General features: G+C 40.3%; 1 protein-coding gene across 2 annotated transcripts in view; it reads left to right on the plus strand.

The window, feature by feature from the left end:
- The first annotated feature begins 3170 nt into the window (after positions 1-3170).
- Positions 3171-15938, plus strand: part of POU2AF1 (POU class 2 homeobox associating factor 1) — a 145908-nt gene continuing 133140 nt past the window's right edge. For both annotated transcript variants that reach the window (XM_082274426.1, XM_082274425.1), the window contains exon 1: positions 3171-3506. In XM_082274426.1, coding sequence (XP_082130552.1) covers positions 3491-3506 — 16 coding nt within the window. In that variant the 5' untranslated portion in view covers positions 3171-3490. The remainder of the gene's footprint in view (positions 3507-15938) is intronic.

Below are 15938 nucleotides of genomic sequence, written 5' to 3' on the forward strand. Positions count from 1 at the left end.
TCCGAGCATGCGCACTTCTAATCTTCACAGCTGTTCCATGCTGTTTTCGGGGCTCTGAGCATGCGCACTGCTGCGCTGCTCAGCTGTTTCACACAGGAAGTGATGAGGGTATGGTTTCTTCACGGGGTATGGTTTTTTAACGTTACACCGGCCCAATCCTGAGCTGGCTCTGTGTTTCAATAGACACAAAGAGCTCAATTAGACCACTCCCCCTACTCCCTGCTTACTGGCTGTGATTGACAGAGGTGGAAGCATATGGCTCATGTAAAGCGCTCGATTAGGATTGGGTTCAGGTAAGTATAAGGGGGGAACTAAATACAAGGTTTTAAACTATATGTAAACTCTCACCTTGTAAAACAACCCATTCCTTTTAAAAATAGAAACGAAAGACAAAACATTTGTATACAGATAAAAAAAAAAAAGCATTATAAACAGGGAAATTGTTTTGAAAAAGAGGCCCTGAGGGTTCATATTTATACCCAGTGGTGAAGTATAATAGAAGCAGAAATATCTCTTCCATCAGATCCCATTCACTGCCTTCTTGGACTATATTTCCTGGGAATATTCAAATATGGCAAAAAAAATAAAAAGGCCACCCGTATCCTGACTGCTGCCAGATGACTTATCCTGCTTCACTGGAGAACCACTGTGATCCCATCTCAAACCCAAATGCTAAACAGAATACCTGATATAAAACGATTAGAATATCTTACAGCAAAAGTAAGGGATCAAATATGACAATATTGGGATAGTAATAGTTTGCCTTATGGTCCATTGGAACCATATCCCTTCTCTTCTGATGGCCTTCTCTCATTGCATTCATTACAGTCTGAATAATTTCCCTCATTCTGGAATGTATCTACTATTTTATTTTTTACTGGTTTGCTTGTTCAACTTTGCTACCTTTCTATTTTTTGGTATCAACGTTTTTGATTGTTTTTAGATGCTCTGTAACTGATATTCTGATGGTCAGTTTTGATCTTGTGCTATACACAAATGTAATTCTGTGCTGTGACTTGATAACAGATAAATGAGATGTATTGTGTACTTGTGATTTTGATAAACAGTCACTTTCTTTGATATGTTTTATGTCCTTCACTCTGTATTGAACATTCTCATACTATGTTTTACTTGTTTTATCCTTGTAATCTTGACACATTTCTTTAAAAAAAAAACTCAATAAAACATTTATAAAAACAATACAAAGAAAAAGAAAAAATAAGAGCAGATAGGTCACTACCTGGGGTCCCAGATTCCAAGGAGTGCTATGGGGAGGCTGAAAAATGCAGCATTTTATTACTCTTAAAATTAGGTCAATTTCAGGTTTCAAAGTGTTTAACTTTTTTTTTTTTTCAGAAGTTGATCATCAAAGGCAGCTTTTGTATTTCTCTCAATAATTATTTCCTTTGGGTTTATGAAATGATCATGCACAATGCATATGCAAAACTCATTATTATCTACCACAATCATTATTATTTTACAAGATTTATATAGAGCTAACAGCTTGCATAGCACTTACCAAAATGGAGGGAGACAGTACAGTTACAATACAATTCAATACAAGAGGGATCAGAAGACCCTGCTTGTTAGAGCTCACAATCTAAAAAAAATAAAATACCTTTTGGTCCGAAGTGTATCAGGTTTTATCTACTATCTTCCACACAGCCCTTACCCCTGATCCTGCTTCTGCGCTCCTGAACCACAAGCCACCTGACCTCACACGTCGCCAGTTTAAACTTTTCCTGTATATCACCACGGCTGTCAAACAGACCATAGCGAAGGCCTGGAAAACTTCCTCCCTTTGTTTCCTGACCATGAAAAATAGAGTCACTCAAGCTATGATCCATGCTAAAACTGAAGCTATCCTGCTGGATAAACTTATACCTTACGAAAAGCTCTGGAAACCATGGATTGACAACTGTCTTCCGATAGGCTTTGACGAATCCCTTGTACTAGCTTGACCTATGGTCACCGATACCCTACTGGTATTGTCAATCTGAACCTCATAAGTGGCTCGGGACTCCCTCCGGGCACCCTTTCTCCCCCGCACATCCCCCCTCCACTGTTTTGCCCTTCCTCCCCTCCCCCTATCCTTCTTGCCCCTCTTTCTCTCTTTTTTTTTCTCCCCCCCCATATTGCCTTGAGTTGGCCGCTACCTACTTTGTTTCCATGTTGTGGCTGGACCACCAACTTTTACTGTACTACGGTCTCCCTTTTTGCCCTACCCCCAGGCGCCCTTATGCAATGTGTTTTTCCTTTGTACTTGTATGCCGGGGCGCCCAGCTTGCCCCTTTCCTCTTCCTAAACCTGTTTGTTATGCTACTGCTTGCTGTTAATGATGTCATTTTGACGTGTACTCTTCTGTTATGCACCACTATTACCTATTGGTATTGTTTTGTACTCCATTCCTTTTGCTTTAATGAAAACCGTTTGAAAAGAAAAAAATAAAATACATACTTTGCAAAAAGATTACATTCAAAATTCAAACATTGCTCTCCAATTTCCACACAAATGGTCCACAAATCCATGTAAAAAGAAAAACACAAAAGTCTTTGTAAACTGACCCCTATGAACAATCCAATTAAACTGGGGTTAATGAACCTACAATCGCTCGCGACCCAAAGAACAATTAATTCACCTCTACATATGCGCCACCATGAAGGCACTGCACAGAGGACCTTACAACTATTCACCTCTACATATGCGCCACCATGAAGGCACTGCACAGAGGACCGTACAACTGCACCGCCACAGTCATATAATCTTTTTCAGTTTTCAAATGTACTGCAGTCCCGTAAGCGATAACATGAAAAAAAATGTTTCACTTCTAAATTAGGTTTTTCTTACCAATATATGAGAACTGTAACTTATCATGAAGTAAGAGAAAGACTTTTTGAGGATCAGTGATGCTTGAAGAGCTTGCAGGTGTTTCCTTGCCATGCTATAGTCCTTAGGGACTTTACCTCATTAAAAGAGGAAAAACAAAAAATATGTTGACTGAATATATTCTGATAACCGTCCTATAGTTTACATACATTACATAAGTTTACAACTTATATTCAAACTAAGTGTAAATGTTATAAAGTTTGGCCCGTGAAATATTGTAAAATACAAGGAACTTGTATCAGGAGATGCATCAGGACATGCATTAGACTGCCAAATAGTTTGTTTACTAGTTACTTGGTCAAGTTCAGGAACAGATGCTAATTCAAAAATATTTTTTTACTAATGTTTCACTATCCTGCATCCGTTACTTGTTCTAAAAACGAAGTTAGCTTCTTTTCATGTGTGTTTTGTTTGACACATTACTTGTGGTCATGTGATGATGTCATCAGTGAATCGGGTACTTCGGCTTATAAAACCTTGATGAAGACATACTCTCTCAATTGTCATCCTGCTTTCAAAAGCAAAAGATTTCCATACGAAGAACCTTCAAACTGCCAAACTGTCTACTTCAAAGAAGAAAAACTCTAGCCTGCTGTCACAGAACATGCACTGGCAAAAATGTAAGTCTGCTCTTTTTTGCTTGAGTATGATTTAAATATTACACATAAGAAGATATTTGAAGATGGTACCCATATATTGAGCTTTAGGTCACTATTATATTATTAAGTGATGGAACTACAAAATATTTTTTACAGCTAAAGTGGAATTATGGACATAATTTAATATATGGTGCAGTCTGTCAAAAGAATTAACACAGCAGTCTTTGTTTTTCTGAGTCCCCCTATAACATAGATTTTTTTTAACCTCTTGATCCTGCCAGCATGTCTGTTATTTTTCAACTTCCTTTAACAGACCAAGTTATCCAGCACACATGGCAGTTTGGTACATACAAAGCTCAGCTTTTATTCATTTAGTTAAGACCTTTATTCCAAAAGGAAAAAAGCTTTTTCTATAACTGCTTAAATAGTGTTCATTTGCGTTAGGGTTTAATTTGTTATTGACTAATGTAAAGTAACGAAAAAAGGGTGGGGAGGGAAGTCCCCTGGAATAATAGGACTTTAAAGGCATCCACTGATCTCCTAAGAAAGCGTACAATCCTTAGTAGTATAAATACAAATTTATAGTTATACTATAACTCCAATGGGATTCCCTGAAGAAGCTGCATAGCGAAACGCGTAGTGATCCTTTGGTAGATTAGTGCATTAGAACCCTTCTGATCTGGACATATGAGGGCAGCCACTTTAATGTTCTTCAGACACAGACCCTGCTGCATGTCAGACCACCTACAGGTTCTTTTGGCTCAGGAGCATGTTGTTGCACTGTTGTGCTTATTCACTTTTGTGATGGTTTTTATGTATTCAGAACTTTTTATTAATATATTTTGTATGTATTTATACTATTAAGGATTGTACGCTTTCTTCCTGGGGTTTTTTATACCTGGGTTTTTTTAATCCCCCTTTTTTCGTTTCTTTACATTATTGGATGTGGCACCACTTTATCTAGGATCGTGTCTTAATTTTTGTATATGACTTATTTTAAAGTCCATCTAAATCTACTATTCAATCTAATAGCACCCTCTCCACAGGTGAAAAATGTTACTATTCAATGGTGGCTACATTGCTCTTCCACAGATACAGTAAAGAAGTGAGTGTAGCCACCTTAAAGCTGGCCATAGACAGTTCCAATTTCAACCAGTTCAGCAGGGACCGGCTGAGATTCAAACCATGTATTGGCAGGCTGATTGTACCTAAGTTGATCGATCGATCGATCAACTTCGGTACAACTATCCTGTCGGATTTTTAATTCAATTATTGCCAGCTGTTGCAGACACTAGCAATAATCACTGTGTGTTATCCCATCAAGGATGGCTCCTCGCGCCCCTTTCCTGCTGGGAGAATACAATAGCTCCGCTAACTGTGTTAAAGGGAGAATCTTGTCATTTTCTTTCCTGCAGCCTGTGGTTGCAGGACAGAAAGTCACACTATTTATGGCTGGCTTAAGACAGGAAGTGTTTCTGGTTAATCACCATGCCAAAATAGAGAAAAAAAATCCTGTAAAAATATGCAGTTACCATATTCAAGAATTGGCAAGCTGCGATATATTAAATGTTTGTTTTGGGTTCAGGTGTTAAATAAGGTTGGCATTCTTGTAAAATATAATTTGAATGATTTCCATAATAATTCCGTATTTAAAACAAAAAAAAAAATCATAATCAAAACTGAATAATAATGAGAATAAAATGAGTTAGCTGTAGAATCACCAGGTAAATTGAAGGTTATATTGGGGTCTCCAAAACCAGGTAAAACTGATAAGTGAAATAGAAAAGGCACCATTTTAGTTGAGTTCCCTTTGATAGTGACCATAATATAATCTAGAATTCTAGTTTTCAATCTCCTTAAAACCCCAAAAACTGAGTCATCCATTTATCACTTTTTTGATAACGTTCTTAAAAAAATAAATCTCCCAATAATATACAGCAATATTCATTACTATAGCCAACAAACTGGGTAGTGGGCTTGACTTGTCCATGGAATGACTCCAAATTTAACCTGGTATTACTATTTCATGGTAGCTTTACTTAGGGGTTTGCTTCATCTTCCTGCTTGAAAATAAATGTAATAGATATTTGTGTATTTATTAGCTTTTGTTAGTATGTAACGATTTTCATCAAATTGGCTGACCATGGAACATTAGCAGTCTGTTAGATGACCACCTACTACCCACAGATCAGTATCCAGTACTCCATATGCAGTGTAATATTCTTACAGTATTGCAAGTTTGAAGGCTAAATCTTGATAATTTAACTGTAACAACTGCATATTTGTATGAAAAAATGCAAATGTTATGTTTGGTGATTGAAATGACAATGCACACAAAATAGTTTGCTGCATTTTATATGATTAATGAAAAGAATAACAACCAACCACTCCCCCCCCCCCCCCCCTCAAATGCATTATTTGAATGAGGCGCTACTGAAATTTTCTGTGTGTAAAAGTGCTCCAAACTTTATAAAAATTGGAACAATAAACTGCCACTGGGACAAAAATGAGCTATGATATGAAGGTTGGCAGTTTTATAACGGGATTGTTGGACAGAAAGGCATTTGAGTATTGGAACTGTAAATCTGGATGTTCTTTATTTATGTTATTCAGAGAACAGAGGAAAAAAAAAATCCCCCTAAAGCACATTTTATCTAAATTAGGTCTTAAATGGGAACTGACATTGATGTGTTGTTTAGTGCCTATATGTTGTATATGTTTCTAGGTAAAAAATAATCAAAACACTATATACAGTGCTCAAAAAAATTAAAGGAACACTTTGAAAACACATCGGATCTCAACAGAGAATAATATCATGCTGGATATCTATAATGATTTGGACTGGGTAATGTGTTTGGAACGAAAGGATGTCACATCGTTGGATATAAATTACATTTATCAATCTGCAAAGGGCTAAATTCAAAGACACCCCCAAAATCAAAGTGAAAAAATGATGCTGCAGGAAAGTCCATTTTGCAGCAACTCAAAATGGTACTCAGTAGTTTATGTGACCCCCACATGCTTGTATGCATGCCTGACAACGTCCGGGCATGCTCCTAATGAGATGGCAGATAGTGTCCTGGGGTATTTCCTCACAGATCTGGACCAGGGCATCACTACTCTCCTGAAGAGACTGAGTTGTAACCTGGCGACATTGGATGGACCAACACATAATGTCGTAGGGGTGTTCTATTGGATTTAGGTCAGGCAAGCGTGGGGGCCATTCAATGGTATCAATTTTTTCATCCTCCAGGAACTGGCTGCATACTCTCGCCATATGAGGCCGGGCATTGTCATGCACCAGGAGGAACCCAGGACCCACTTCAGCAGCGTAGGGTCTGACAATGGGTCCAAAGATTTCATCCTGATAATATTGTCAGTCAGGGTGCCATTATCTAACCTGTGCATTCCTCCATTAATATGCCTCCCCAGACCATCACTGACCCACCACTGACGTTACAGGCAGCATAATGTTCTCCATGGCTTCTCCAGACCCTTTCATATCTGTCACATGTGCCCAGGGTGAACCTGCTTTCATCTGTGAAAAGCACAGGGTGCCAGTGGCAGACCTGCCAATTCTGGTGTTCAATGGCAAATGCCAATAGAGCTCCAAAGTGCCGGGCAGTAAGCACAGGGCTTGCTGCAGAACGTCGGGCCCTCAGACCACCCTCGTGAAGTCTGTTTCTGATTTTTTGGTTGGAGAAATTCATATCAGTGGCCTGCTGGAGGTCATTTTGTAGGGCTCTGGCGGTTCTCATCCTGCTCCCCCTTGCAAAAAGGAGCATATACTGGTCCTGCTGATGGGTTAAGGATCTTCTATGGCCCTGTCCAGCTCTCCTAGAGTAACTGCCTGTCTCCGGAAATCTCCTCAATGCTCTTGAGACTGTGCTGGGAGACACAGCAAACCTTCTGGCAATGGCACATATTGATGTGCCATCCTGGAGGAGTTGGACTGCCTGTGCAACCTCTACAGGGTCCAGGTATCACCTCATGCTACCAGTAGTAACACTGACCCTAGTCAAATGCAAAACTATTGAAAAACAGTCAGAAAAGATGAGTAGGGAAAATTGTCAGTCGCCTTCACCTTTAAAACTATTCCTGTTTTGGAGATTGTCTCATAGTTGCCTATCAAGTGCACCTGTTGTTAATTTCATACTAACAGCAGCTAAAACTGATTAACAACTCACTTAACGGACCAGATCAAACCTGGGAGTTTAGTTGATTTGATGCTACACTCTGATTAATAAGTATTCATTTAAGTTTTTTGAGCAGTGTATTTTTGCCAAGCAAATATACACTGATGTTATTTGATTTAAAATGCATACACACAGGTCATGATTTACTAAAGAAGTGAGTAAGAGCACTAGATATACTAGTATAAAACGTATATAAAATTTTGGATTGAAATCTTCCTTCCTGGCTTTTAGTGGAATCCTGTTACATAGTTGCAAAGTTAGTCGGGTTGAAAAGCCCATCCAGTTCAACCAATAAAAGGGGAAGAAAAGTGATAAGTGATAACCTTACATAGTTACATAGTTAGTTAGGTTAAAAAAAGACATCAGTCCATCCAGTTCAACCTATGATGTGTGTGTGTTTGCTGTTAACCGTACTTTGTATACCCCTGTATGTTGTGGTCTTTAAGGTGCCCATCTAATAGTTTTTTGAAACTATCAATGCTCCCTGCTGATACCACTGTTTGTGGAAGAGAATTCCACATCCTTACTGCTCTCACAGTAAAGAACCCCCTGCGTATTTTAAGGTTAAACCACCTTTCCTCTAGTTTTAGTGAGTGGCCACGTGTCTTTTTGTATTTCCTTTCTCTGAAAAGGTTTTTACATATGCTAGGGTTGCCAGTACAATATTTGTACATTGATATCATATCCCCTCTCAAACGTCTCTTCTCAAGAGAGAATAAGTTCAGTGCTTGTAGTCTTTCCTCATAGCTGATGTCCTCCATTCCCCTAATTATTTTTGTTGCTCTTCACTGGACTTTCTCCAGTTCCAGCACATCCTTCCTGAGGACCGGTGCCCAGAACTGGACAGCATACTCCAGATGTGGCCGGACCAGAGTCTTGTAGAGTGGGAGAATAATCTCTTTATTCCTGGAGTGAATCCCCTTTTTTATACATCCCAGTATTCTGTTGGACCTTTCAGTAAAATGCAAGGTCTGCCTATCTTGTAGACTCTGACCCATCCCCATGTAAAAAACAGTTACATTTAAAAAAAAAAAAGTTAGCAGAAAAATAGTTAAAAACACTTGCTCTATAAAGTGCCTTTGGGCGGATAAATTCCCAATCCTCTGAATGCTTTTCACAGCTGACATTGCCCCTGACCCCCTTTTGGCTCTACCTAACTTAAGTCCTGCCAATGTGTCCTAGATAGAATTTAAATTGTTCCTCCAAGTGACTACAGCCACCAAACAATCAGAAAAGCTTGGAAGACTAACTTGCTTAATTTTGTAGAAACAAAACATAGGATAACTAAAGTTATGATCCATGCCTATAAAGATGCTATTTATCAAGATAGGGTTGAATATCTTGATCTATTTCAGTGACCCTTGCTAACTATATTTTGGCCTGTCTATGGAGCCAGACACTGGCTGGCACTCTGGGGCTTTCCCTCCCCTTCCTTTTACCCCCAGCTTTGTCTCCCCTTTCCTCTTTCTTTCATTCCACTTCTACCTCCATTATATTACTGTGAGACATGGCATGGCAGGGTTTTTCCTAATTACTTCAGCCCACAGTCAAAATATAGTGACCATTACCTATTAAGTCATATTTGCATTGGGCTGTCCCTGTGCAGGTTCAACCAGGATTTTTTCTACTTCATGGTTAGTGATTTGTAATATGAATATTCGTGTTGCCTATCCTGTTCACTACTGTTTGCATTTGCAATGTATAAAATGCTGTCTTTTTGTACCTGCACTACATGCACTTGGGTCTGCGTAGTGTATTTTCTGTAATCCTGTTGTGATCCATGACCTCTGGTGTTTTGAAACAAAAACCAATAAACAAGAAAAATACTTTCCCTACACAATTTCAGGCAAGCTTACCTAGGTGGGGGTGATACGAACAGTTTTTTTCCTGGTATCCCAGGAAAGCTGAGGATCTTAAATTGTATGGGAAAACACTCCTACCTAGTTTTGGAGCACCTTCCTGTGTGATTTGGGATCCTCGTTTTTCATAGGACCACTGGAGAGGCCCCATGATGTCAAGAAGAAATGGGGAATACAAAGAGTACAAATAACCAGATCAGCTTTTTGATACAAGGCCTATTTTAAAGTGAACAGTTTGCCACTTCATTTCCTATGTGGGCCATTGTAATCAGGTGTTCATACCTCTCCTACTAAATTCTTATATTGATTCAGTTCAGTTTGTCTATTGTTATAGGCTAAAGTGATTGTAAAGGAAAACATTTATTAAAAAAAAAAACAACAAGCATGTCATAGAGCCAAGCTGTCAGGGTCCGGACTGGCGGCAGAGGACTGCACTGGAGGTGGATCCTCCGTGTCAGTGAGGGATTGGCGTGGACCGTACTAGAGGACCGGTTCTAAGTTACTACCGGTTTTCACCAGAGCCCGCCGCAAGGCGGGATGGACTTGCTGCGGCGGTAGCAACCAGGTCGTATCCTCCGGTAATGGCTCAACCTCACAGACAGCTGATTCAGGCGTGGTACAGAAGGACAAGGCAAAGGCAAGGTCAGACGAAGCAGAAGGTCAAGGCAGGCGGCAACGGTTCGTAGTCAGGGGCAACGGCAGAAGGTCAGATACACAGGCAGGGAAAATACACCAAACGCTTTCTCAAGGCTAGAGAGCGGGGCCGCGCGCGCCAGGAGGAAGCCGAGCGGGAGGTGAGTGGAGTTCGCGGGCAGGAACGTCCCGCCGCGCGGACCGCCTGTGTGTGAGGTGCGGGGGAGCGGTGCTCACGGTCGGGGAAGGTGACCGGAGCGCCGCTACCCGCAGCACGCCTTGAGTGCTCCGGGGACGCTGCAGGACCCGGAGCGCTCGGCGTGACACAAGGAAATTGAAAGGTAATAGGGGAACTTTAAATATGCCTTTGAGAACTCACTTTACTCCAATTTGTATAAAAATGTTTACAGATTATATTCATTTACATTCTTAAAACAGACAATTAAAACAAAATTATGTATACCATAGAGTACAGAGCATTACATAGAGCTGGTGTAGAATTTTCATTAAGTTATTTAATGATCCAGTGATTAATTGGTCTATGTGTTTCGTGGGAGCTCCTGATTCCTCAGGACCGTATATATCATCTATAATTTAATGTGTATAGCTCTGACTATGAAAGAAAATCTAACAAACAAAAACAACATCACTAACACATATATGCAAATAACATTCATCAATAACATATTACTGAAATACCCTGCTCCAAGTGAGAACAAATAAAGGTCAACAGAAGGGAAAAAAAAATGTTATATATATATATATATATATATATATATATATATATATATATAATGTTGTTTATCAATCATACTTCAAGTGGAATATAGTAAATATTAAGAACAAAGCCATCAAATGTGTTGACAAAGAGGAAAAAGGGATCCTTCAGACACAGTCAAGCCTGCCTGCCCATGGGATAGACCCACATTTACATAAGCCAGATTAAAAGCAAAATATAAGGTGTAGGAAGCATATTGGAATATATGGTCCTCATTATCAGGCACAGTAATTATATGTAATCAGAGGGAAAAGGAGGGGGGGAGGGGAAAGAGAAATTGGAAATCCCCTTCCCCCCCTCCTTTTCCCTCTGGTTACATATAATTTCTGGGCCTGATAAAGAGGCCAATCTGCTCCTTACACCTTATATTTTTCTTTAAATCTGGCTTATGTGGATGTGGGTCAATCCCATGGGCCAGCAGGCGTGAAACTATCTGGAGATCCCTTTTTCCGCTTTGTTGACATATTTGATTACTTTGTTCCTAATATCTACTATATTCCACTAAGACCCCGTTCACACTATGTCGGATACGACTTCGGGGCGACCTGTGAAGTCGCGTGCAGCGCGACTTCAGCGTGACTTGCACGGACTTCATAAAATGAATGTCTATGCAAGTCGCTCCAGGTCACCCCGAAGAAGTACAGGAACTTTTTTCTAAGTCGGAGCGACTTGTGTCGCTCCTATTAGAACCGTTCCTGTACTACACAATGGGACGCGATGGACCGCGACTTGTCAGGCTGACAAGTCTCGGTCCAAGTCGGATCAGTGTGAATGGGCTGTTAGAGGTATGATTGATATACAGTATTATATCAATACAGTATATATAACAATACATTTTTTTCTCTCTGTTTGGTCTTTACTAGTTCTCACTTGGAGCAGGGTATTTCAGTAATATGTTATTGATGACTGTTATTTACATTTACGTGTTGATGATGTTCTTTTGTTTGTTATATTTTCTTTCATAGTCAGAGCTATACACATTAAATGATAGATGATATATACGGTCCTGAGGAAGCGGGAGCTCCCACAAAATGCATAGACCAATTAATCACTGGATCACTGAACAACTGAATGAAAATACAACACCAGCTTTATGTAATGCTCTGTACTCTATGGTATAAACACATTTGTTTTAAATGTCTGTTTTAACGAATGTAAATTAATAAAATGTGTAAAGTTGTTTTTTTTTTTTTTTATAAAAATTGGTGTGAAGTCAGTTCTGGACGGCATATTTAAAGTCCCTTTATTAACTTCCAAACATTTTTAGTTTAGACTATTGACATTAAGGGGATGATGCCAATAAGAACTTCATAAATCTCAGCCAATGGCATCCCACCCCTTGTTTACTCATTATTAACAAACATGTTATACTTACCTGCTCTGTGCAGTGGATTTGCAAAGGGCAGTCCACCGTGTTCTGTGTCCCTCCCTCTTGTCGAGTGCCCCCGTAGCAAGTCTCTTGCTGTGGGGGCACCTGTGCATGCTTGCTTCAGAGCTGGCTTTCTCCATCCATAAGACACAGAGAGCACAGCTCAACCCCGCCCCCGTTTCCTACCTCACTTGCTGTAATTGATAGCAGTGGGAGCCAGTGGCTCCTGCTGCTGCATCTCAGCCAATCAGGAGGGAGATACCCAGAAGAGCCTCAGGTCTCTTGCACATTGCTGGATCGAGATCGGGCCTGGGTAAGAATTGTGGGGGCTGAGAGGGAAGCAGCACACTGAGGATTTTTTACCTTCAAACATAGAATGTATGAAGGTAAAAAAAAAAACCTTCAGCCTTTACAACCATTTTAAGTTCTTTATTCCTCTTCTAAAAATGCCAATTTCTGCCCCATTTCCAGCTCCAGGAGACCTTTTATGGTGAACTTGTGCATAACACTGAACTACATAATGCAGAGGAGGCTGTACAATGCTTCTTTTTCCATTCCACTTTTAAAACTGATGTAATAATACAATGTCATTCAAGCTTCAGAATCTGTGGACAGGTAGTTCAAATGAGTAGATTAACCTGTTTTTCCATCTCTGTAAAAATTAAATGTATCACAAATGTTCAGTAAGTCAGACTTTGAACTTCCCATTGATAAGATCAAAGTTATATAAATTTACCACTGTTGCAACTTCTATAATAAAACAATCTTTCCAAACATAAAACAGTATATTGAACTATGAAGTTAAGAAAATGTTATTTCCACTTGTTAATGACTTCAAAATGTTCTCATGCATTCATTTAACATATCTTATGCAGCAACTGAGCTGTATGGGCAGTATGCTTGGCTGAGAGCCTTGGTGCCCTGGGTTTGGTCCCCTACAGGAATGTTATAAGAATGTCAAACCTGCTGTCATGTACCTAGGTTGGGGGCCAAACTGATAATGAGAGGGCTTCCCTTGTGGCTCTGGCCCAAGCGCCCCTCAATGTGGTGATAGAGGTACAAGATTTAAAAAAGGACAGGTGCTCATAGTTTGGTAGAGAGTGGCTGCCAGGGTCAGAGACATAGCCAAAGTGAGCCAGGGTCATACATGGTAGGGCAGGTGGAAGAGTAGTCAGGTAGCAGGCTGAAGTTAGCATCATGAAAGCATGCATGGTAAGGTCCAGCAGTAAGCTGAGGTTAGTTACAGGGAAGCAGGCAGGGATAAGAAAGAGGTGAGCTGAGGTCAGTATCGAGAATCCACAGAGCAAGGTCAGGAGCAAGTCAGCAATGAGAGGTCATTCAACAAGAGCAGTAGCACAGAAACACAGATCACGGGAAAGCTGGAGAACATCCAGCAATTAGCACCTATCAGGGCCTTCTTTAAATAGGCAGCTTGCCACCATTACCAGGATTGAGCATGCACCAATGCTCATGGTTACTGGCCTGAGCTTGTCTGTATGTTGGCACTTGTGCATGAGCATTAGTCTCATAAGAATGAGCATCAGCTGTATGAGCTTCTTGTCCTTGACACTTGTTGCCCATGAGGTTGATTTACTAAAGATAAATATACTCTGCTGACTTTCATCATCCAGTCATTTGCAAGCAACAGTACTGTTTTTTCCCACATGATTGGACATCTATGCAAAGTGACATTTCACCATTAGGATCCAGGATAAATTCCCTTTGCAAAGTACAACTTCCTTTGCAAAGTGAACAGCCCATTTATCTTTAGTAATTGGGAGTGTGACTGGAATAAGGATATCAGGTTGTAACTAGGGTTGAGCGAACACCTAGATGTCCGTGTTCGACGGGTTCGGCCGAACTTTAAAAAAAAGTCCGGGTCCGTGTCCCGGACTTTTACCGAACTTTTCCCGGACACCGAACCCCATTGAAGTCAATGGGGACCCGAACTTTAAGGCACTAAAATGGCTCTAAAACACCAAAGGAAAGGGCTAGAGTGCTGCAAATGGCAGCAAAACGTAATTAAGAGCATGGCAAGTGCTCTGCAAACAAATGTGGATAGGGAAATAACTTAAAACAACAAAAAAAAACAGAAAAATAAAACAATGTTCTTCTTCATCTCTGAAGGACGAGGCCCATATGGAGTAGGAGGGAGGTTGAGGTGGTGGTGGATGTGGCGGTGACTAGACATATGCCGGTTTTCGGTAATTCGATATATCGCGGTATTGCATAGCCACGGTATTGTTATTGTGGCATTTTTAAAATACCGAGTTTCTCTGTCAAGTCTGCCTGACTTGTGAATTGATACATTTCAGTGAGCTGGATGACTCATTCACTCACTCAGCTAACACCTTTCAGCATTAAGTCTCCTAACTATAAACAAAAATGATTACATTTGTATCTTTTCCTTCCCTCTGCCAGGGAGAAAGGAAGTTTAACCTCTTAAAGACTGGATCTTTTTCTGACACTTGCAGCTTGCAAGTTAAAATCAGTTTTTTTTTTGCTAGAAAAGTACTTAGAACCCCCAAACATTTTATATATTTTTTTAGCAGAGACCCTACAGAATAAAATGGCGATTGTTGTAATATTTTATGTCACACTGTATTTGCGCAGCAGTCTTTCAAACGCAATGATTAGACTTTAATGAATAAAAAAAAAAAAAAAAACGTAACAGTAAAGTTATCCCAATTTTTTTTTTTTTTGTTACACAGAGAATCGTGAGAGAATCGTGATCTTTATTCCAAGCTAAAAAATCGTGATTCTCATTTTGGCCAGAATCGTGCAGCTCTAATAAATATATATATACACACACACACGCCTAGCAGCCCACATTACATTATTATATAGCCATCAAGCAGTGTCTGGCCTACCTGGTGATGACTGGTCCTGGCGCTCTGATCCGATGGCCTGGTCTTTAAAGGGGCAAATCCTTGCGATCCAGAAGTGGTTAAACCTGCAGGAGGACCGGTGTTTTTATCTATTAATGACTTTACTATTGCTTTAGGCCTGGTTCACATGTATGCGGGTTGGTGGTTCACATGTATGCGGGTTGGCGGTTCACATGTATGCGGGTTGGCGGCCCACATTTGCACAGGCATAGCAGCCCATTGATTTGAACGGGCTGCTATGCCCTCATTTTCCGCAGAAAAAAGGTGCATGCAGCATTTTTTTTAAATTCAGTGGCCTTGAAATCCATCCTGCTTTTGCACCATGCGACTAACCTGCAGTTCCTGCTCTGGCAAGCTTTCTGCATTTTTTGTATACGTGGGCACGGCATTTAAAAATAAACAGTTTGCGTGTGCAGCAACGTCAGGTAAGTCGCATGGTGCAAAAGAAGGATGGATTTCATGGCCACTGCATTTTTTTAAATTCTGCATGCACCTTTTTTAGCTGAAAACGCAGGCATAGCAGCTCAAGCCCATTCACATCAATGGGCTGCTATGCCTGTGCAAATGTGGGCCCCCAACCCGCATACATGTGAACCAGGCCTAAAGCAATAGTAAAGTCATTAATAGATAAAAACACCGGTCCTCCTGCAGGTTTAACCAATTAATGACTTTACTATTGCTTTAGGCCTGGTTCACATGTATGCGGGTTGGGGGCCCACATTTGCACAGG

This window comes from Pelophylax lessonae (genome assembly GCF_965119305.1).
Source record: "Pelophylax lessonae genome assembly, chromosome: 12".
In the NCBI taxonomy this organism is placed as follows: Eukaryota; Metazoa; Chordata; class Amphibia; order Anura; family Ranidae; genus Pelophylax; species Pelophylax lessonae.